The sequence below is a fragment of the Toxorhynchites rutilus genome, chromosome 3, assembly GCF_029784135.1.
Source record: "Toxorhynchites rutilus septentrionalis strain SRP chromosome 3, ASM2978413v1, whole genome shotgun sequence".
Classification (NCBI taxonomy): domain Eukaryota; kingdom Metazoa; phylum Arthropoda; class Insecta; order Diptera; family Culicidae; genus Toxorhynchites; species Toxorhynchites rutilus.
This window is the reverse complement of record NC_073746.1, coordinates 172,295,676-172,320,984: the sequence shown is the minus strand read 5'-3', so window position 1 is coordinate 172,320,984 and position 25,309 is coordinate 172,295,676. Positions and strand designations below refer to the sequence as shown.

The window sequence follows — 25,309 nt, the reverse complement described above, 5'->3', positions numbered from 1 at the left end:
ATTACAATGTTACGATTTGCAACAAAAAAATCCAAATGAGTAAAAACACGCCCTATAAATTATCACAACCACACAAGTTTGTAAAAGGGTTGAACCTGTACTCCCCGCAGCTCCTAAATAGCCACCAGCAACCTGTTTAATCGTGACAGTTTTAGTTCTTTTCAAGCACTCCCATTCGGGATGGCTGCTCCGCAGATATTTCAAAGAAATGAGCACACATAACTGCATCCACACTGAGAGAGAGAGTGTGGCTGGTTGGTTGGTTGGTGCAGTGTACATCGATAGCAAACGTGAAAGTCGCCGAACAACTATGCCAAAGTACTGCGCGCGACACTCCCTATGTTGGGTAAATGTGTTGCCAGCGTTGGCGCCGGATGTGCAATTTATATGGGTAGAGTCTTCATGCACCCAATTTCAACTGCTGAAAAATAGTGAGGGCAATTTATCAGGAGAACACATTTACTGTGTTCTTTTTGGGAATTCCCATGTCATTGTCTTTAGTCACATACATTTTTACTTTCACGTATATGTGTATTTCTCGCTTTCGGACAGAATCACACCATCAAACCGAGTACCCAAATGCGGATGCAATTTTAGATCGCTTTGACAGAGCGGATGGCAGCTTTTCTGCTGCTTCATGATCAAAGCGAACGGTTTCTACTTTTTGTTTTGGTGTCCTAAATGCATGCTGTGTGTGGTGACACCAAACGCGAAAACGACGCAACCTTCCATATAGGGTTTCACCGATGCAGCGGCGGAGACTTCGGTGACAACAATGGAAACAAATTTTCTGGTCGTGATTTGTGTTATAAGTGCATTATAATGAGTTCGAGATTTACACGTTAGCAATGATTCACCATCTTGAGGAGTTGAATATGCACAAAATTATATGGATGAAAACGTTACTTTTGTTCATCATGCCCACCGAAATGGTTCCAAGAAGAACAATGAAAGAATGATTCCTGATAGACGACTATTTCGGAAAATGATCGATTCTGCCTAGATTGCATTCCTCCCAGAATTAAATTTTTCCTTTTCTTATGGCCAATTTTGAAAACCATTTTAAAACCAATCGATTTAGACACCCCTTATTGCACATTGGAAATATATTGCAATGTAGAAAATTATAAACTTTTCAATAGTCAATCCGTTAAAAAAGAGTTGTAATGAGAGCTTTTCATTTTCCATATATTTGTGTAAGAGCGCCTAAAATGGTGTTTTTCAAGACCGATATATTAGAATAAGTTTTCTAAATTGGCCTTTTCAAGGCTAGAGACGAATAAACTGCAAAAGTTGAAAGTCTCTACTATAAATCAGTATTGTCTCTCTCCCATTAACGATACAGCGAAGACGGATGAGTCAAGGAAAAAAGGAAAAATAAATTGATGATACAAGCAAGTTACATTCTTGGCATTCATTCGAGGAATTTTTGTACCAGAGCGAGAGAATATAAAAGAGCTCGTCACGAGTAGATTGAAGTCAGTAGCGACGCCGTTACTGCCAGTGGTCTACAAAGTATATTTTCCAAAGATATTAATAATCAGAATGTAACAAATATTGTAATGTAATCCTACGTCAACTATCGGTCGTGTTTCAGACAAAACCCTTTAAGTTTTTGGTAACTGTTGTTTCAACAAAAGCGAAATCTATACTTTATCCTGTAATTTCTAACTACAATATATACAATATATTCTCACAATTTTTGACGTAGAACTACGTCTTTCAGGGAGAGTGCCAAACCAGAAAATAGGTCACGTTTTTATGAAATAAAGTTAACATTAATAACTATTTTCACTGTGAACGAATTCTCATGATTTGCATACCAATCGAATCAGAAATTCTCTAAGAATTGTTTGATATGCTATACATTACAATTTGCTAATCTCTGAACGGTTTAAATTCATGAAAACTGGAATAACTTCCTTTTTCCCATACATTTGTTCTGCCGATTTGTATGCTAACCCTACCCGTATTTCTAATGCTTATAACTCGAACGTTTCTTAACAGATCAGAAAGATGTTTGCATCAATTGATAGGGAATATTTCTACGCGTCTATCACAATTTAAAAAATATTATTTTTAATGAGATGAATAATTGAATAACTGTAAAATGTCAAGCGTTATCTAAATGCCCTAACTGCCAAGTTTTGATTGGCCCGATCTAGGATTTCCCCAAAACAGACTTCAAAATCGATGTGTATTTTTGTTCCCACCGAGCTGTCTTTCTCTAACACGGACTTCAAAATCGATGTGCCTGGGGAAATCCGCTTTGTCAAAACATGCAAGTCGGGGGTATTTTTCCCCACTGAGCTGTGTTTCCCTAACACGAACTTCAAAATGTATGTGCCTGGGGGAATCCGCTTTGCAAATACATGCAAGTTGGGGGTATTTTTTGGTGTTGAATACTTTTGTAGCACGTTGTGCAGACCGGAATATGATTCCCTAAAACGTACTTTTAAACTGAGAAGCCTGGGAAAATCGTCATTTCAGATACTAGAGGCGAATGAATTTTCGCGTTTCGAGAACTACGTAAGCATGAGATGTGCAATAATTTCAGAGAAAAATGTAAAATACAATGTTTTGACAATTCTTCCGTTCACATATTTTGGTAGTCCTAGGCATCATATCAAACGTAAAAGGACGTTAATCAAATTTATTTGTAACGAAGAACATAATCTATTACAATAATTTAGATACATTCTAAAATAATATTCGAAGTGGTAAACAAGTGGATTGCATAATGTAATTGCGTAGTTCTACGTCGAAAATATGCGGTCGTGTCCTAGATACAACCCCTTACAAATTTTTTTCTCGTACATTCAAGATTGATACCATCTCCGTTGTATATATAAGATGAACATCTTGCCCTACCCGAAAATACATTACTTAGAGACGGAGCTAAAACTGTTTTTCGCAATTTCCCAGTTTGCTTCAAAAATTTCCCATTTTTCTCATCATAACATTGTTCTATGGACAGAGACGAACACAACAAAATAGAGACAGCTCAAATCAGACTCATGTTAATAACAATTTCATACTGATACTCAAACACTCACACACTAATAAGGAAAACTTTCAGCAATCTTTAAAAAATTTAATTAATTCATTCATCGAGAATTAATTCAGGTGTAATTTCAAACAAATGGTTACAGCGCCAGCAGTAGTCCTACGTCTACCTTGCGGTTATATCACAGATAAAACCCACTTCTAGTTTTTCATGCAAAAAACGGAATGAATGAAATTGCAGACCCAATATTTGAATAAATAAAACTAGAAGTGGGTTATATCAGTTGTACAACCGCAAAGTGGACATAGGACTACCGCTGGCTTAGCAATCAATATGTAACCAACGTGACTCTTAGACATTTTACCTTTCGAATAAAATGATTACCATACCCATTCATTGAGTCGGAAAACAATCAAAAGAGGGATCGATTCCTCCTCGGAAATATCAAGCGCAAATCATAACCCCCATCCTCTCCCCTTCTAAATAATTTGAATCATGAATCGATTGCGGCATTTGTGTATAACTTCTTGATATGGTGAAATATTCTCTTCTTCATATGATACATTTCGTATTCTCTGCTATCGAATACCTAGCCAATGACACTATTTCTGAATCTACAGTAGAGCCCCGATTGTCCGCGAAATAGTCGAGCTAGGCCATCGCGTATAACTAAAATCGCGGATAATGCAACATAAGACTAAAAATGAGGTACAAACACGAAAAATATATATTCTAGCATGAGCACTATGTTTCATCAATACAAAGATTATTGAACTATCAATCTGTAAGGTCGTGTACATCAGTGATCAGATAATGTCAAAGCCATAACCAAAACAAAAACGCAAGACTCTACCACTCACTGACAAATTTCGGGAAGGTTTATAGATTTACTAGGGAACTCACTTTCGCGGATAACCCACATCGCGGATCAACCGCTCGCGGATAATCGAGGTTCTACTGTATATCGAATTATCATTGATACTTCGTTTCTCGCCAAAGCCATCGTTCAGTTCGGTGGCAGAAAAGAAATGTGATTGAGAGAGAAGAGCATAGTGTATAGGCGAGCGAGCGATGATGGATTTCCGAGCGGACACCGGCTTGTTTACAGATTAATGTGATTTAAAATAATAGATTAATTGGTCTGAACTTCAGAATATTTTGAAGGACCTAGAACATCTGATATTTTTATACATTCAAATACAGTGTAGCAAGTTGCTGCTTCCGAAGGCATAAGATAAAAGTTTAGCGATTGAGGGTTCCCTGTATGCTGTATTAGTAATTAACACTAATTCTTTGATAAAATAATTGTCGTAAAAAATACAAAAATTGTACGTTTTCCTCTTCTTCTGGAATAAAGCTGAAGTGGAATAAGCACATCTTCTTATATATAAAACAAAAACTCTGCTCGTACCTATAACTCATCATTACAAGCTCGATGTTTAAAACCACCAAACACCGTTTTAAACAACAATCGAGTAAGAAGAAGTGCCGTGAATGTCCAATTACAACGCATCGCTTTCAAATTTGATTGCACGAATGACTACAGCTAACTTAGGAAACCTGGATTGTGTTGTGCAGGTGCAAAGTCGAATTATGTAGACTCAACAACCAGGACGCATGCGCTCTTTGGCTTACGGCTACTTATTTCTTGACGAATGTTATTCTTCGTTTAGAATGGTGCAACGTTTTAAAAAGAGGGTCAACCTAAAGACATACAAGAAATAAAAAAAAACTATGCATGGGTTAAAACTGTGATATAACCGCAAGGTTAACGTAGGACAATCGTTAGCTTAGTAATCATTTGTTTGAAGCTGAATCTAAATCAATTCTCAATGAACGGATGATTGGATATGTGAAACAAGAATTCAAGAACCCTTTCAGGACCACAATTTTATACCACCGTCATTGGCGAATATAAATGTGGCCTTGAGAAGCCAATTTAGTCCAAAAAATTTAAGCAGAAAGTTTTTCTATGGCAGGCAATCTGTTATGCGGTTGAAAGTCATCTATTTTCTACAGAAAACTAACAAACGAGGCCGATTTCTACAAAATGGAATGTTCGCAGAACAGATTGATTCCCCTTTATAAGATATACAGTACTCCACCGCTATTCGGGCCGAATTTGGCATCGGCCCACTATATACTTTTTCGAATATCATAAACGTCATTGAATATGTCGGAATACGGAAAATATCGTCAAAAGTTGTTGAATCACCTTTTTGCCACTGTAGTGATTATACATCGTAGTGATCATACATAACATCGGAGACCCTGCGCAACCGAAAAACAAGATAGACAAAAAATTGGAATTTTTTTAAAGCGTAGCGCAAACAAGAAGAACTGACTTGGATTCAATAAAGAACCATATCGTCTATTACAAGTTTCTGAAATGAGTTTCACAGATAGAGAATCGTCCGATAACCTCATGTTGCTATACTGTTTAGCAACAATTCGGGCGGACCTAGTCCATTCTAACTATAATTTATTAGGATCGATACAGACGAATCTCATCGGGATACGCTACAAATCATAACAGGGTATCCAAAATCTGTTTCTTTCGTTCCTCGTCTTGAAGTTCATCGTCCAATGAAGGCCAGAAGAATGAAAACGTTATTGAAAATGACGGATGATACGGTCGGATAACAGATGTTCTTCTAATAAGATATTTAAAACAATCTATTAATTTTCATCAAAAAGACCGATTTTTAATCCATACTGTCAATGCGAAATGGATGCAATGTTTCCATTAGAACCGCGACATCTGAGCCACCAAGCCACGGCTTCTCGCAAACCGCTGCGATCCATAGTGACCGTTTCTATAAATAATGCAAAACAATGCCAGAGCGCAGCAGCAACACAAACAACGAAAATCATATCTATAGTTTTGTTTGCCACTCTCTCACTCATCCGGGGAATGTGTAAGCCGCCTCCGCCTCCGCCGCCGGCGCTCTTTCTTTGCGTTTATTTTTTTCTCCTCTCACATTGAAAACCCGTTGGAGTCGGAAATGAAAGCACAACAACGCTAGGGTTTCGCTGTGAAGGCCTTGTCAACAGAAAGAAATGGAAGAGAGCAAAAAAAAACACCACACTTTTGCCAACGAAAGCGCGCTATGTTCAACAACATAGAATGTGTGAGCGCGCACAGTGTGGTGTTGGTGGTGGTTATGTGACAACATTGTTATTCATATTTTGTTTGAATTTAACCACAGCAGCAAGCTCGAGAGACCGAAAAGCTTGATATGACCAAAGACGCGATAGTATAATAAGGCGCAACGGCGCTACAATTTGCTTTCTACTTAGCAGCAGCCGCCTGTTGTTGGTAGAGAAAGTATTTTCCAACCATAATCATACACAATGAAATTATAAAGGCAAATTTATTCCTTATCGCTGTTACTACTGCACACACCACTTCCGGCTGTTCCGTTGACAGTTTTCATCACGAGCGCCAAGGCAGCTAGAGCTAGAGCATATCACGCCTCTTTCGTAGTCTCATTTGGGTATTTTCCCAAGCCGCCTCCATCCATATGTGCATGCATGGTGTAACGAATTGAATCTTGTGGTGACAACGTCCTCATGGGATGATGTAATCTAAATACATTCGTGATGTTATCAAATGACAAATTTATCGAATAATATGTAAATTCAGTTTTCGTACGAGGTGTACTGCAACCAAATAGTGCTCCAGGAAATCCAATTGGGGGTGCTCCCGTGGCCGAGTGATTAGCGTCAAACCCAACATGCCGTGGGTTCGGGTTCGATTCCCGTTCTGGTTACGGGAAGTTTAATTTGGGTAAGTACCTGTGACCAGTGTTGCCACATTTGAATCTGTACTGAGGGGTCAAAAATCTTTCTCATTTGTACTTTTTCCCACAAATCTGTACCATCTAAAATATTCGTTGAAGAGAAAAAAAAAATCATTAGCATGGAAAAAATAATCATTTATTTACTACAAATACTACATTTACATTTGCAGGCTATTCGTGTGTTGATGATGCTTATACATAGGTTTTTCTGAATCTCGATTCCATACTACCATTTATTAAAATTTTCGAGCTGCCGCCACGATGTTTGACCAAATCTTTTAATCTCAAAATAGCGTTCATCGTATCGTTGCTGAGCCGATTTCGAAGCTTATTTTTATTCTGATTATATTCAGAAAAAAATCGTTGCCGAGGAGTGAGGCGTAGTGAGAACGTTACAAACAAGGTATCGAAGCGCCGAAAATGCCAGCGAATCGTCATTTCTTTTTACGTATCCAATTTTTGTCCACCAACCCTGCGCATGCTCGTTTTATGAAATTGTGATTTCCTTACGGATTAATTTTATCTTTAGGGTACGGAATTAATTCTCCACATCTTGTAAATTCCCATTGAAGAATCCTGAAAACGCTTCTAACACAACGGTTATGCTGGTCAAATTGGAAAAGTTTCTGGGATTTAACATTCCCTGGGATTCATAAAGACCTTGATATCAAATGATAATAAAAAATAAATAATAAAGACAATTTGTTCGATCAGCTCCACGAAAAAAAATTTACAAATCCCCTTTGAAATGATCTGCCTTTCACTGTCCATTCTTCTGATAATTTCTTCTGTTGCTATTCCAACCCAAAGTTCTTGTCGCTTTTCGAATGATCTTCATATTTAAAAGCATTGGACATTGAAACAACGTAAGATTCCTCGCAAATATTAGTGAGAATGATCAAATGAGAATCTTTCATGTAGCATTGTGAATTTAGGTTTTTTAGCCTGGAACAAACGATCCCAAATCCCGGATCTACACCCAACATTGATTTTTAGCTCATGTTTTGTCATCCCGATTTATGACATTAAATGAGACATAACATAACAGAAAATGTCATGACTCACAAATACTGGTAAGCATTTGTATTATATCAGGCTGTCAAAAAAGTCCTGCGGTTTTTTTTTTTTGTTAATTTTCTTTTGTTCATAAAATTAGTTACAATCATCTGTTTTAAGTCAAATATGCGCCGTTTTGTTCGATGACTTGTTCCCAACGAGATGCCAACTTCATAATACCCCTGTTATAGAAGCTCGCTTCCTTATTGGCAAAAAAACTCGGATAGCCAATTTTCACAGGCCTCTTTTGTGGCTAACTTCTGACTACCTAGCTCGTTCGCCATGGACAAAAACAGGTGGTAGTCACTTGGTGCAAGGTCCGGACTATACGGCGGATGCAAAAGAACCTCCCATCCGAGCTCCCGGAGCTTCTGGCGCGTCACCAAAGAAGTGTGTGGTCTGGCGTTGTCCTGATGGAAGACAATGCGGCCTCTGTTTATCAAAGATGGCCTCTTCTTCATGAGTGCTACTTTCAAGCGATCCAGTTGTTGGCAGTACAGGTCCGAATTGAGCATTTGGCCATAGGGAAGCAGCTCATAATAGATTATTCCTTGACAATCCCACCAAACACACAGCAGAACCTTCCTGGCCGTTAATGAGGGCTTGGCCACCGTCTGAGCCGCTTCAGCGAGCTTCGACCACGACCGTTTGCGCTTCCCGTTGTCGTAAGTGACCCACTTTTCATCGCCAGTCACCATCCGCTTCAGAAACGGGTCGATTTTGTTGCGATTCAGCAGCGATTCACATGCGTCGATACGGTCAAAGATGTTTTTTTGCGTCAACGTGTGTGGCACCCATACATCGAGCTTCTTTGTGAATCCAAGCTTCTTCAAATGGTTAATAACGGTTTGATGACTTATCCCCAGCTCTTGGCCGATGCTACGGCTGCTACTATGCCGGTCTTTCTCGGCTAATTCAGCGATTTTGTCGCAATTTTCGACGACAGGCCTTCCGGAGCGTGGCGCATCTTCGACGACTTCTACACCAGAACGAAAACGTTGAAACCATCGTTGTGCGGTGGAAATGGAAACTGTATCGGGTCCATAAACTGCACAAATTTTATTGGCAGCTTGAGATGCATTTTTGCCTTTGTCATAGTAGTACTGTAAAATATGTCGGATTTTCTCTTTATTTTGCTCCATATTTGCGACACTATAACTCACGAACGACTTAACCAAACAAAACACTGTCAAGGACTATATTATAGCGCGCAAAAATACCTTTCCAACAAGCTATAGTATGACTCGATATAATGAATACAACTAGATAGTTCTAGTAGTTCGTGCTTACGACACCTCGCGGAAATACCGCAGGACTTTTTTGACAGCCTAATATAATATACATGGTACAGCAATATAAGATTAATACGAGCAAGCGAGACAAAAGACAAATAAGCTTTCCGCATACTTTGCCACATACACAGCCCAAACCGAGATAGATATTGTTCTCCTTCATGCGCTCCTTTTTGCTCTTCGAAAACAATTCCCAACTTCATTTTATAATCAGGTGCAATATTATCACATATTTGCTGAACAACTGCTGAAGCATCATTAGCCATGTGGACAGCGTGGTCGTGTAAAATAGCTTTACATTACAGCCGGCCTTGGTTTCGATCCCCATTGACGTCATATGGACTTTTTTTTGGCACAATCCCAAATGAAACGAGGAAAGAAAACAAAAAGAGATGTCTGCACACATACATACAAACCATTGTTAAAGCTTTTGAAACAGCTCATTATTTGCGCATTTGATTCTCCAGCACACTAAATGGCCAAAGATGACATGTTTTCTGTCAACGCTAGTTTGGGTGTGGCGTCGGCCCCCTACTCGAAGCGATCGTTAAAGGAGATGGAGCGGCTGAATATCGATGGGGTACCCAAATCGGCGAACACGCCCAACGGCCCCCAGCTGCGTCCAATGGAGAATTTCTGGGCAAACCTGAAGCGTAAGATCTACTCTAACAATTTTGTCGCGAAAACTGAGGAGGCATTGACAAATAAAACGTAGAAAGAACTCAACATACCTACACGCATATTTTCGTCCGCCAGTGGCTTAAGTTAAGAGTTTTCAAACGCATATTACTCAAATAGGTTGTGTTATATACCATTAGACAGGAAATTTATCCATCAATTTTTTTGCTCAAAACATGAACAGTGAATATAGTAAAAAAAAGAATATAGGATGTTATGTTCAAGACACGAAAGCATTGTTGAACTACGCTGTAGTTTAATTCAAGTTGCTTGTTCATAACCGCGGATATTATTTTATAATGCTACGAAAATTTTGAAATAACCATTCTTCCAGTTTGGTCGCCCTGAAATGTTTTTTTTTAATTGTAGAATCATTTGACGATAATTGTTTGATAATACATTTTTGTGCTCGCGGAACAATACATGCACGAGATAAGCGCAGCTGTCATCGTTAGTGGAGAAAGTTTTGCTACTGCCAAGCGAAACCAAATCACATACAAAATTCCAGAACGACATTTACTTTCTTGGTGACTAAATAAACGAAATAAACTCTATCTGTTAATATCAATCTCAATCTCTTTTTAATCTCGAAAAGAGTAGCACTGCTTCATTATGATCAAGATTAGCGCAAATGGGTTCGCGTACAACTGGCACGCGATCCCATTATAACTTATTGAATAACTTGATATTCCTCAAATAATCTTTTGGTGCACAACCTTAACACCTGCTTCACCATAGCCCCAGTCCAATGCATTGATGACAGAAAACAAACAATGTTAACTGCTTGGAAATGGCTGAATATTTACCTCAGCAGAGATTCATTACTAATACCCTACCGTAAATATTTCCCTCCCGCTATCTTCCCTCCTTGTTTATATTTATCATTACTACTGCATAATTTTCAACAAAAAACAATCATAGCATAAAAAAATAGGTGATCGTTACAGGGCCAATGCACACGGGAGCAGATACAAATGAGGTTTCAGCGTAGCGAAGATGCACTATTTTTACGTACGGGTTATGAAGCACGCACGTACGCACACAAATATCTATATATCGACGGTTTGAAGCAACCAAATATACACACACTTATCTCCGTTGTGCGCTCTTCTCAACAGAAGTCCTTTCTGTTGATATTGCCAGTCTAGTTTTTCCGCTAATTAAACAAACTTTTCGGGTATTGTACAGTCGAGTTCTGTTCGCCTACAGAAGAGGAACAATTTGATGTAGCGAAACTGCAAGTTTGATAACAATAAATGAAATTAAATGCATTTTAATTTTTGCGTGTTGTGTTGGGTGACATGGACACGTTTCTGTGGGGTGAATTGGTACTACAGATTTGAGACTTTTCTTTGGTCTAATTGATTCCAGATGTCGCAGAGTTACAAAAAAAGGATGGACAGACAACGTTGGATGAGGAAGGAGCTTGAAAGAGCAACGCAGGTCATCAAGAACGGATTTTCTGTGACCAAGCAGCGAAAGTGTTTGAAAATACTCGAACAACAGTGAAAAGATCCATGCAGAATTCGAGATGGTGTCAATCCAACTTTTCTGGTCTAGAATCTGGCCAAAACACCTGCTATCGATCCCAAAACATTGTTACTGATTGTAACATTAGCCCAAAATACTTTACATAAACATAAGTATGTTTTTTTTCGATGAAACACACTGAACCAAATCACCCCACAGACGGTCCAAATCACCCCGCATCAAATTTTAATGTCCAAAAATCATCTCTTTTATTTTATGATATATTTGGTAGATTGAAGCTTCATATAATAATTAAACATTATTTATTGAGAGAAAACAAGTGTAGCTCAGTATACAATGTGACATTTTTTATTTAGACCGTATTGGTTTGGAAATATAAGGCAATTTGCTTAGGTGGTCAAATTCCCCCTTTTCCCCTACCGATAATAGGCATTTATCAGTTATTGTATTGTATGCTGCCCAATCAGTTCGTGCTCAATTCACGTTTTTATCTTGTAGGTCTTGCTACTAACAATTTATCATAATATCGAGCATGTTGTTTGGTTATGTAAAAAATGCTATTAATGAATTTAATTGGCTAATTTAGAAGATCGAAAGAACCTACTCACGCATATCAGATAACGATAGCCTGAGTAGTTGTGATCTTAACAACTTCAGGACCGCACGTATTGGGACAAACATGAACGTTTCATTTGTTCGGATTCCACGAATGAGATCGTTTCCTTCGGTGTGGATGAGATGAAGGCGAGCCATGGGTAGGTCTTGTTAGATTCTTGGCAAACTAAGGATTTAACCATCAAGTGTAGAAAACACGGGTTATTTCGTGATCCATCCGCAACAGACGGAACGCAAAACACGAGAAAACTCCTGAGCGGTCCGCAATGTGTTAATATTATGCTCCCCATATATGTCTTCCACCGGGCTATGCTTTTTTTATCTATAATATATTTCTGTAGTCATAGATTTCTTTGACTTAGGCTTATATTTACGTAGATCTTAACTATTTAGACTCGTGTTTAAAAATGATACATGACGACTAATTGTCTTTTTCTGCATAATTGAATAAACAGAAGAAAAGGATAGTAATGGCTTTAATGATATTTTTGTGTACATTTTTGAACAGAATGTGATTCCGGATTCTACCACGTTACCTCATCTAATCCGTTAACACGTTGACTGCCAACTACGAGATAACTCGTAGATTGCGATCTTTTTAAGGACGCCAACTACGAGTTATCTCGTCCTATGTTTACTTACCATTTTTATGAAAAAAGCAACAAAAAAATTTTTTTATGATACCTATGTACTACAATTTTAGTTTTTAATAATATAATGTGATAAAATCAAATTGCCATTTTTGGCCAATTTCTGAAAATTGCCTTGGCAGTCAACGTGTTAAAGGATACAAGTTCATACAGGTTTCAGGGCTTCCATTTAATGGAGCAAAAGATAAAAAACCTACAAATTTTGAACAATGAAAAAACTCAATTCAAATGCAATTATTACACACAATCACAGTCCTATATCCTAGAGGCGAATGAACTGAAAAGTTTAAACCCTCTTAAAGCCAAAAAGAAGAAGAAGAAGACAGTCCTATATCAAGATCCCGTCCGTGCTGTGATCTACTTTTTTGCTACTTTTGCAAGTAAACAAATATAATTACCTTCCATGGTAAATTTATCATACTCAATTATCTGTTTTTTTATCACCATCCGAATGAAGTCCATTTTTTAATGCAAACGTTAAAAACACATCTAAACGATATTAACAGACGCTAAAAATATCAACTCTCACTGTGCGGATTCTTTACGAGATAAAATAGTAATCAGATGGTTAAAATTACTCATGTAACAAGTGAGCAAATCAATTTTACAAAAAAGCACCATGAAAGACAACTGACAACTAACTCGAGAACTAATCAAGCAAATTGAACCAAATTTGGCATATGGAAGCTTCAGGAAGCAATAAATGTTTCTATAGTGGTTGGACACACATACCCCCTCTCTAAGACGGACTGCCATACAAATGAAACACAAACTTCTGCATAACTCGAGAAGGAATCAAGCAAATGGAGCCAAATTCTGAGCAGGACGTTTGCCGGGTCAGCTAGTTTAAAATAAAAATGTAATTTATCAATTGTACATAAGTGTCCGTCTTTCCCGACTTTCACCTACATTCTTCATTTCGAGTTGAAATTCATGTAAAACTATCTCCGAATCATCTACTGAAATCACGGTTCCAAATGTGTTTATTTGGTTATATTAAGTTTATGTTTAACAGTCAAAAACCACAAAAAGTCAGGACTTTCCAAGTGCTTGACTGGCACAGAATAAAATCAATTTGAAGAAGTATGCCCAACTCCTCAACTGTTGATTCTCTCGGAATTTTTTTTCAATTTCACAATGAGGTCGTTTTTTTTTGGAAATCGCGTGATTCGTACAAGAAAACATGCAACAGCTCGTGGTAATCCAAAACGATTTTTTCAATCTGTGGACACATTATTTGAATAGAAAAACGTAATCTGTGGCTTACATAACTTTAATCGTTACTTACAGAATTCCGGAGCAGGTCGTACAGACGAAGGAGCCTATGGTCATGTTGATGTAGGTCGGGCCTTTCTGACCACAGTCGAAACACTCCTTGTTGCCGCCAATGCTGACCAGCTCTCGGAGCGTTTTCAAAATCTTATCATCCTGTTTCTTCCGCACAACCGCCATGGCTGTTGATGATTTATGTAACTTGTAAATTTTGTTTCCGGTTGTGCGCCTCTTCCGCGCAGTTATCCACTGAAATCGGTTTCACTCTAATCGCACTGATCAGACTATTTCCATCACCACCACTTTCCACTCTTTTTTAGGCCTTAATGCTGCTCACACGGTCAAAAATAGCGTTGCAAAATCAATTTCTTAGCACAAACCTTTTAACCGAGCACTTCTTTCGGCACTAACAACTGCAAAACAGAGATTTCCCAATAAAATAATTTGAAAATAAATACACGTGTGTCGTGCTGTTATTCTAAAATTCACCGAGCAAATTATCTTCAGTGCTATCCCAAATTTGTTATTGGCAATCCTGTCTTATTTACGAGAACGGTTTCGTTTGTGTGTGTGTGTGTGCTTAGTTTGAGCTTGCAAATTCATTCTTTGCCTGGCTTGTCATTCAACTAATTGAGCTGCGACAGTGTTGGCAGATAACTATCATGACAAAGCTCTAACGACGTAGTACATTGCAATTCTAGGTTAACATTTCCGCCAAAATAATCAATCAATTATACGAGGTTTGAGACACACACAAACAATTACAACAATTAGAAGCTTTAAGTTATCTATGTATAGAAAACCATGTTAAATATCTAATTTCTGATGTGTTTATAAATGCTCTTTTTGGACAAAAGGTGAGATTCATGGTATTATGTATTTTACGTTCGTAAGAATACCACTGATGCAAAACAAAATGCGGAAGTAAATCTATCGCGTTATTTCCTTGTCTTGCGGTACAGCAATCAGCTGATCGCACATTCCGACACTGTCATCAATCTGGTTACCCTGCGCTCTCTGTCCATTCTTGCTTCGAGTGATCTGCACAGAATGCACACAAATAAACAAACACACTTTCAATGTACACGAGACCTGCACAAGTGAGCGCAAAGAGACGAATCAGACGGCGAGAAAAATAAAAGAATCTACCTACTGCAATAAGAAAACTAGCACAAAACAATAATTCAATTTATACACATAATCATTCTGTCTATTCCTAAAACTCAGCACGGTAAGACTTTTGTTTCGTGGAAGGAGCTTTCTCCTTCACTTTTATTTCTTTACATAACACACGCAGCAGCAATTGAACTTCCTTTCCCACTTTGTACTCTGTAACACTCGCGTTGCAGGTTAGGTTTCTCTCTAGTGTGAGTATATGTATGATTACTTATTTATTCCAATGTTCGTCACTGCTCTGTAGACTCATGAGTAATTCTTCGTGTTCGAACGATTTCTATTTTCTTTCACAAATGGACAAACAAAGAACAAACCCAAGGTTCGAGGATTTTTCAATTATTTGCCATTTGTCATTGACTTATTTTGGCTTCCTATTATCACATCGGCATGATTATGCTTGTATAAACACACCAAAAGCTACATAATCTAATATTTTTACTTTTTATCACGTTTATTTTCGCGTCGAGTTATAGCCTATTTCAGGTCCCTGTTGACACTCCTCACCACTGCTGATGCTAGTGTTGCAAACGGTGACATAAAAAGGGGCAGCAGAATAAGAGGACAGCAGCGACCTTCCGATTCCGTTTCTCCAAACACCTTGCAATAATCCAATTGCACGAACTCTTTTTCTTCTTCACTCAGCTCTCGGACTCACTTTTGCTTTACCACACGGCGAAAGACCACACTGCGGATAATGAATGAATGCAGGAGATACACTGCCGAGGGACACTGCTCTGCGACCTCTTCAAAGAGACACCCGGATGAATTCACAAAACTGTACCATACTACAGTGTGGTGATGTATTTCTCAAGGACCGTCGTCACACGCTTCACAACGAGAAAAATATATGTCATGCAAAACAATAATTAATCCAAGCTGGTAGGCAGCCGCACACGGAACAACAATAGAACGCGACTAACCACGACCGAGGAGCACTGCATACAACTGACGGTGACAAGCTCCGCTCAACTCAATAGAAGCGGTTCCGCATGAATGTGACTGACATACAAACACGCACACATTCAACCCAATATTCGATAGAGGAAATTGTGCTGTCAAGTTCAACCATTGAACATATACTGGTCAACGGGAAAAAAGAGAGCATCGGAGAAGTTTAAATTGAAAGCTCCCACAGAAATGAAAACTTCCAAGACGGTTCTGCCACCAGAGGGAAACACAATCGTTGAAAATACAAATGTCTTTTATTTGTGATGACGAATGTACAATGGTGACATCTGTGTTTTTGACGTAGGACTACGTATAACCGGAAGATATGGAGGGTAAAATGAAAGTCTAGGCATTGAACAAGTAGGAAAAAATGAACGTATATATCTCGAGCATTTCTTAATAGATCACAAAGGTGTTTGCATCAATTGCTAGGAAATATTTCTACGCGTCTATCACAATGAATAACATAAATTTTTCTTGAGATAAACAATTGAATAATTGTTAAACGTCAAGCATTGTCCAAACGCATTGTGTGCCTCGTTTTGATTGGTTCGATTTGTGCTACTCAACTGGCTCCGACCAAAACGAGCAACCAGATCAATAGCGGAATATAATTTGGGTACAAATCAATGTTCTGGAAAAAAGGGTATGAAGACGGTCGAGTTTCGAGTGACATAGCATGCGCTGCCATAACTATTTCGCAAATAGTGACGTCAGTCGTTGTGTTTATCTTTGATTGCCCACCGCATCCATGTAGAAATACTATTTCCAGGAAGTATTTATTCAATTAAAAACGTACATTTTTGTAGAGCTCCCGCTGAATATGAGGCTAGTGTGATAGCGTAGAGTGAATATTTGGGAAATCATGTCCAAAACAGGAAGTGGGTTATATCTATGGTATAACCGCAAGGGTGACGTAGGACTATCGTTGATTTAGAGATCATTTGTTTGAAGTTGAATCTAAATCCATCCTGAATGAATGAATAAATAAATATTTGGGTGACTTCAAAAACGAGAGTGTTACTTTGAAGACTCAAGGTTTTATGCATCCAATATTGGATACAAAAAACCTTGTTCTGAAGAATAATCTTCAGAAGCTTTCCTGTTAACTGCACTTGATTGACAAATCACAAAACCAAATGTATGTGGTCGCAGTATTATATGGATAGAAAACATTAAAATAAACTCGCTTGAATGTAATTTTCAATTCCAAGGGGAACTGGCAGATTATTTTTCAGCAACGATCATTTCTTTCCAGGTTTCCTCTCGATAACCAGCAAACGAAAAGAGTTGCGCGCGTGTATGTGTGTGTGTGTGTGGCGGCTGCTTCTATGTCTTCCCGAGGAACCGTATTTCGATGCTGATACTCTCTTGGTCACCTTCTCTTCTCCTTCTGATCGATCGGCTTTTCTGCGCTTCCTCACAGTTAAAACAAACTGATTGCATTTCAGGTCAGGTCAAGCCAGGTAATGAATACCTCGATCCCTCGCCGTTCAGCTCGTCCAGGAACGATGTTGTCTTGTCGATGTCCTCAGGCGTCGTGCACAAATTACGTAACGCAAAAATCTGGATTTTGAACCTCCCCCCCCCTTTCGTAACGCAATTTCCTATCTCTAATAAACAGAAAGTAACGCAACATCTAACCCCTCCTCCCTTATCGCGTTACGTAATTTGTGCACGACGCCTCACAAAAAATTAATGGGTTTCACCACCAGAATATCATTTCAGTATGCTTTTCGTGCGTGATTGAATCGAGAGAAGGTGTGGTTTACGATGGCAATTTGGAAGGCAAACTAGAGGAGAATGAACTTTCTGAGTATGAAAATTTCGGCGACTGAGCAATAATCGATTGAAAATTATATAATTTTGGCGATACGAAACATTTTCCGTTTTTCATGTTATGCATCCATTATTGGATACGAAAATATCCTACTGATGGGAAAGAATAATCTTCAGAAGCCTTCCAGCTAATTACACTTGATTGAAAAATTACGAAATCAAATGTATTTGGTCGCTGTGTTCGCCATATAATTTAAAAACATTAAAATAAACTCTTTCGCATGGATGTAGTCTTCAATTCCCAGGGAACTGACAGATTATTTTTCAGCAACGATTAGATCTTTCCGGAATTTTCTCGATGCTGTATGGCATCCAAACGAAAATTCTCGTTTCAGTTTGGCCTGCAAAAAACTTTTCTGAACTCTAATCCATCAAATTTGGAGCCCTGGAAAGGGCCGTTGATTATATGCTAAGCTAATATAGCACCCTCTCCTTGGATTCGAGGGGCCAGCTGAATGTCCTTGGGCATGATGTGACGCGTTTTACGTGGATAGCACACAAATTTGTATCTTCGAATAAGCCTCCTGCAGCGTCATAACCGCGGAACTTTGGAAGCGCAAGTCGGTTTTGAAGTCCTGAGCAATTCCACGAACCAAATGCTGCAAAGGTAGCTTGCGGATCAGCAATTCGGTCGACTTCCGATAGCGATGAATTTCACGCAAAGTTCCCGGTCGATAGCGATGTGGCTTCTTCACCTATCCTGCGGCTGGTGCGCTTATCCGAGCTGCTTTCGTGTGCCTTACCACTGAAAGACTAACCTGCTATCTGCTTGGTCCCAAACAAACGAGTCGTCACGGTGCGAGAGTAGAGTAAGAAATGAACGAAAGCAAAGGAAGCGTCATTTTATAACCTGTTTTCGAAGCTATCATTAAGCTATTGAAACAATTTTCCGACTCAATAAATAGCAATCATATAACTCTTGGACATTTTATCTTTTGTATGAAATGATTATCACTGTTCCGTTGATCCGAAGCAGAATGAATCACGCTTAAAGAAGGAATGGATTTTTTCTTGGAATTTACTCAGCAAAAATAATACCCTTTCCCAACACTTAAAAACGACAAACGGTAAACAGTTTCATTAAAGTGATTTCTTCGATATGGGGATATATTCACTACATCATGTCATGTATTTCATATTCTTCATTATGAAATCCATATCCATGGCACCTATCGGTATCGAATTATCATCGACACCACGATTTTCGCTAAATGCTCCTTTCAGTTCGGTCTGTAAAAAACTTTTCTGAACTCTAATCCATCAAATTTGGAGCCCTGAAAAGGGCTGTTGATTATATGCTAAGCTAATATAGCACGCTCTCCTCGGATACGATGGGCCAGCTGGATGTCCTTGGGCATGATGTGACGTGTTTTGCATGGATAGCACACAAATTTGTATCTTCGAATAAGCCTCCTGCAGCGTCATAACCGCGGAACTTTGGAAGCGCAAGTCGGTTTTGAAGTCCTGAGCAATTCCACGAACCAAATGCTGCAAAGGTAGCTTGCGGATCAGCAATTCGGTCGACTTCTGATAGCGATGAATTTCACGCAAAGTTCCCGGTCGATAGCGATGTGGCTTCTTCACCTATCCTGCGGCTGGTGCGCTTATCCGAGCTGCTTTCGTGTGCCTTACCACTGAAAGACTAACTAGCTATCTGCTTGGTCCCAAACAAACGAGTCGTCCTGGTGGGAGAGTAGAGTAAGAAATGAACGAAAGCAAAGGAAGCGTCATTTTATAAACCATAAAAATATAGAATCTAAACCCCACCCTTATTATATTCGTTGCTTACCCTGAGAGAGAAACGAATAACATCGAAGTAAGTATACAGTAATGTATTGGAATCCGGACACTTTGCGTTACATTTAATACCATACCGCAGCCACAACATTTTCTGCATGTTGAATTAATGCGATTGATTAGTAACTATCAAGAAACTATCAGTAACTATATTAGCAACTATTAATCGCATAAATTCAACATGAAAAAAATGTTATGGCTGTGGTATGATATTGAATGTAATGCAAAGTGTCCGGATTTAAAAGCATTACTGTAAAAAATAGTTAACTCGACTGAAATTATTTCGGTTCGGCCTGCAAAAACGAAATTAAGAGCCCGCGCCGACTGCAGACTGACTTGTCGACCGATAGTTCGGTCGGCTTCTTAATCAGTACGGAGAAAAAATGTATGTAGTGTACAGCATAATGCATAGACGTAAGTATGAGCTTCCCCATTTCACATTCCAATAAGATTAATGGGTTTCCAAGTGGGCGCGCTACATACGGATACGAATGATTTCAATAACCTGTTTTAGAAGCTATCATTAAGCTATTGAAACAATTTTTCGACTCAATAAATAGCAATCATATAACTCTTGGACATTTTATCTTTTGTATGAAATGATTATCACTGTTCCGTTGATCCGAAGCAGAATGAATCACGCTTAAAGAAGGAATGGATTTTTTCTTGGAATTTACTCAGCAAAAATAATGCCCTTTCCCAACACTTAAAAACGACAAACGGTAAACAGTTTCATTAAAGTGATTTCTTCGATATGGGGATATATTCACTACATCATGTCATGTATTTCATATTCTTCATTATGAAATCCATATCCATGGCACCTATCGGTATCGAATTATCATCGACACCACGATTTTCGCTAAATGCTCCTTTCAGTTCGGTCTGTAAAAAACTTTTCTGAACTCTAATCCATCAAATTTGGAGCCCTGAAAAGGGCTGTTGATTATATGCTAAGCTAATATAGCACGCTCTCCTAGGATACGATGGGCCAGCTGGATGTCCTTGGGCATGATGTGACGTGTTTTGCATGGATAGCACACAAATTGGTATCTTCGAATAAGCCTCCTGCAGCGTCATAACCGCGGAACTTTGGAAGCGCAAGTCGGTTTTGAAGTCCTGAGCAATTCCACGAACCAAATGCTGCAAAGGTAGCTTGCGGATCAGCAATTCGGTCGACTTCTGATAGCGACGAATTTCATGCGAAGTTCCCGGTCGATAGCGATGTGGCTTCTTCACGCTACCTGCGGCTGGTGCGCTTATCCGAGCTGCTTTCGTGGTGCCTTACCACCGAAGGACTAACGAGCTGTCTGCTTAGTCCCGATGAAACGAGTCCTCACGGTGCGAGAGTAGAGTAAGAAATGAACGAAAGCAAGGGAAGTGTCATTTTATAAAACATAAAAGAATCGAATGTAAACCCCACCCTCTTTATTGTATAAGCTTACTGTATACTCACGAATATAATAAGGGTGGGATTTAGATTCTATACTTTTATGGTTTATAAAATGACGCTTCCTTTGCTTTCGTTCATTTCTTACTCTACTCTCGCACCGTGAGGACTCGAGCTCATTAGTCATTCGGTGGTAAGGCACACGAAGTCAGCTCGGATAAGCGCACCAGTAGCAGGATAGGTGGAGAAGCCACATCGCTATCGACCGGGAACTTCGCATGAAATTCGTCGCTATCAGATATCGACCGAATTGCTGATCCGCAAGCTACCTTTGCAGCATTTGGTTCGTGGAATTGCTCAGGACTTCAAAACCGACTTGCGCTTCCAAAGTCCCGCGGTTATGACGCTGCAGGAGGCTTATTCGAAGATACCAATTTGTGTGCTATCCATGCAAAACGCGTCACATCATGCCCAAGGACATCCAGCTGGCCCATCGTATCCGAGGAGAGCGTGCTATATTAGCTTAGCATATAATCAACGGCCCTTTTCAGGGCTCCAAATTTGATGGATTAGAGTACAGAAAAGTTTTTTACAGGCCGAACTGAAAGGAGCATTTAGCGAAAATCGTGGTTTCGATAATAATTCGTTACCGATAGGTGCCATGGATATGGATTTCCTTATGAAGAATATGAAATACATGACATGATGTAGTGAATATATCCGAAGAAATCACTTTGGTGAAACTGCCTTATAAAATGATTTGTGTACGAATGCCGCAATCGATAGTCGACTCTAATTTGCGCTGAGTAATTTCCTCGGAGGACTCGATTCCTCCTTTGAACATTAATAATCTCTTTCTGGCAAAACGATGTGGTATGAATCACATTATTTGAATGATAGAATGAAGAAGTTTTCTGCCAATTTCCTTCAACCTCCAAACGTATCTTTCTCCCGTTTGTCGTTTTCGCGTTCGCTAATCCTTTCTCACAACACCCATTTCTCGTTTGAGAAATTGTTGAGTAAACATTGTTTGCCAGTGCGCGTAGAGCGGGAATTCCTAAAGATTCATTGCACCTCTAATAAATTGCCGAAAGACGTGGTCTTACGTTGATCGCACTTGATTGAAAAAATCCAAAACGAAATGTATTTGGTCGCAGCATTATATGAGTAGAAAGCAAATAATCGCTCGAAAATGACTTGATTTTCGCGATGTGAAACATTTTCCGTTTTTCATGATAACAAAACCAAATGTATTTGGTTGCAGTGTTATATGGATAGAAAACATTAAAATAAACTCTTTCGCATGAATGTATTTTTCAATTCCAAGGGGAACTGGCAGATTATTTTTCAGCAACGATGATAGCAACGAGAATTCCGCGCGTGTATGTGTGTGTGTGTGTGTGTGTGGCGGCTGCTCCGATGTTTCAAGCGGAACCGTGGCATCACTCTCCTCCTGATGGATTCCCTTTTGGCCTTAGGTGCACAAACAGGCTCTTGGTGACACCGTTCATCAGCGTTTTCATGATAAACGAAATTAGCTTCACAACAACAGCGACAACATGCTCCAATCGCTGTTCAATCATAACTGAGTGGGTTTACGAGCGGCGCTCGCTTATATACCGATTGGTGATTTCAATAGCCTGTTTTGAAAGCAATTTTAAGACTATTGAAACAAGTTTTTGGATGAAAAAGTAACAAGTATATGACGCGTAGACATTTTATCTTTCAAATGAAGTGTTCATCATACCATTTCGTTCAGTTGTTTAAGAGCTATTAACGCTCAAAATCTCGGTCTCCAGCGTAACGCTTTCGTTCTCGAAACTTTGGTTTTACACCCCGGTATAGAAATGAAAGACGTAGTCCTACGTCAAAAAGGCGGATAAAAGTGATATTTCCGTGTGCCATTTTAACTCCCCCATGTTCGGAGAAAAAAACGAAGTTTCATTATTTTACCGTTATGAAGTTTATGTTTCGAAGGCTCTCAGTGTTGGTGTGTATGTTGTGAGATAATAATCACCAATTAATCAAAATTTCACCAAAAATGTTACTGCTTTCGAGAACTAAGCATACGACTGCTCTCTGGACCTTTTTACCACATGAATAATCGAAATAAGCCACGATATAATTGTCATTTGTTAAAAAACAACCAGCTGAATGATTTCATGACAATTTTGGCTCAAATTATCATGCAATCGTGGGTACCTTCAACATTGTTTTGTTTCTTCCATATACATGCCATATTAAATGCAAATAATTACGACACGATATTTTCAGGCCCCGGTCAAGAGGATATGATCCGCGAGTCAAGATTAGAGATGGGCAAACCGTTCATGAACTGTTCAATAGAACTAGTTCACCAAAAAGAGTGAACGAACGGTCGTTCTTTTTTACTGGGCAACAGTTCACATGAACTGCTTACCCAGTTCAGAACGAACTGTTTACGAAGACCGCTGGCTGAACTATGTGTACAGTTTAGTTCAGAACGAACTGAACGGTGGACGATGAACTGTGTATGCAGTTCAGAACGAACTGTTTACGATCCCACAATCCAGTCGACAAACAAATTATCGACCTAACATCCCACAATCCAGTCGACGAACAAATTATCGACCTAACATAGAACGATCAACTTCGTTGATCGAAAATACGGAATGATACAAAACAAATCGGCATCACTGTTTTTTTTTCTCCGCCAAACTGTCATCTCATAACAAAACAATCGAATCATACAACTGGTGAGTTGGGATTCTATTTCTATTTTTCATTTACTAATTATTTTATTTTGTTTCAGCTATAAACACAAGGCTATTTTGATTCCTGTGAGCGAGATTATTTCCGCCATCACCACAGTGTGGATTGCCACTGTGATAGCAGCCAACAGCATCAACAATTTCCGCAGCAGTATCATCCAAGCCCTGGTGACCGTGCCGAAGAACAGCAACAACAGGACCTGACTATCGATGGTGTTTCGAAAAACTTTATGAGGATGAGAGGATGAGATCCAAGACTGTTAATCGTTATCAGCAATTATGTAAGTTCCATTTTTTTTTGAGAATAATGCCGTAATGAATTTGTCTTTTCAGACCCTGGAGACATCGACACCAATACTAAAACGAAGAAAAAACGGGACGAGTATCCTCCAGTGCAGGATTCTAATGCTGGTGACCCCCAAGCCATTGAAGAATGGGATCGCCGGGAGGAACGGGAATATGAAAAGCTATTGGAGTCTTGCCCTAGCTCAGATTTTGAGATTTGCCATAAGCAAACCATCTCCACCTAAAATATATATACATATTTGCAAATGAGTTGCAAAACTAAATAGCTGAGCAGAATGGCTTATTTTTATCTGTAATAAAATGATGAAAAATAATTATGTATTTTTTTCTTATTTCATTTCAATAATAAACCAATACAAACAAGAGGCGAGCAGTGCTGAAAGCAGCTCTGCAAGCAGGTCGACGCCTTGCACATGTTGGCGAAAAAGTGGCGTCAAGTTGTTTGATGAATGCATATGAAAGGTCGATAACTCGATTGCAAGGTGGCAGCATTTGAGGTCGATTGTTGACATTTCATCGACCCGATCTTGGCAGGCAAAACGGAATGTGGGATGTTATCAAACTACTCGGTGAGCTCAAGGCAGGTCTATGTAACAAGGTGCGCCCATTCTTCTTCTTCTTCTTTTTGGCTTTAAGAGGGTTTAAACTTTTCAGTTCATTCGCCTCTAATCAGGTGCGCCCATTCGCTAATCATATTTAACTCGAAACGAAATCGTCAAATTCGCGAAAATTTAAAGAAGGCAGTTTTGCAATCTTAAAATTTGAATGGAGATTTTTAAGTTATTCGATTACTCAAAACACGACGCTCTCTTAACCATTTGGCTATATATTTCACAACACACAACATTTACAAAAACTCGCCATTATAATATAAAATCATCATCAGACACAATTCCAGTTCAATATTACGTAATACTGTATTGCATAGAATACATATTCGAAATACAAAAGTAAATTTTCATTCATTATTTTTTTATTTTAGAAGTGTGTTAATGTAATCCTGTAAATAAATAGTTGTAGAGTGGTTTTCACATTTGGACCCACCTGGCAGTATGATAAGCGCCTTGATTTACATCAGCTTGAGAGTTTGACAGTTCTCGCGAGTGACAGTGCTGTGTATTAGTATATGGATGCCCTAAGGGTGGATATTTTGCTTGCCAACACAGATACACTTCGCCTACTGCTCCAACTCTATATGTACCTCATTAGGTACAAATAAAGAATCATATTGTAAACCAC

General features: G+C 39.0%; 1 protein-coding gene and 1 long non-coding RNA gene across 7 annotated transcripts in view; one reads left to right on the top strand and one right to left on the bottom strand.

Moving 5' to 3' along the window:
- Positions 1–15,997, bottom strand: part of LOC129775621 (uncharacterized protein DDB_G0283357) — a 166,655-nt gene extending 150,658 nt beyond the window's left edge. The window contains exons 1-2 of one of the 6 annotated variants that reach the window (XM_055780579.1): positions 15,545–15,997; positions 13,881–14,277 (exon numbers count right to left, since the gene is read on the bottom strand). In XM_055780579.1, the coding sequence (XP_055636554.1) occupies positions 13,881–14,044 (164 nt within the window). In that variant the 5' untranslated portion in view covers positions 14,045–14,277; positions 15,545–15,997. Of the gene's footprint in view, positions 1–13,880; positions 14,278–15,017; positions 15,412–15,479 lie in introns of those variants that run through there. The other 5 variants (XM_055780578.1, XM_055780576.1, XM_055780581.1 and 2 more) reach the window with 5 other exon arrangements.
- A 7,023-nt stretch (positions 15,998–23,020) lies between these two features.
- LOC129775630 (uncharacterized) lies at positions 23,021–24,323 on the top strand. Its single transcript, XR_008742989.1, has 3 exons — positions 23,021–23,749; positions 23,806–24,045; positions 24,098–24,323. It is a non-coding gene; the product is annotated as an uncharacterized LOC129775630 (long non-coding RNA).
- Positions 24,324–25,309: the final 986 nt, after the last annotated feature.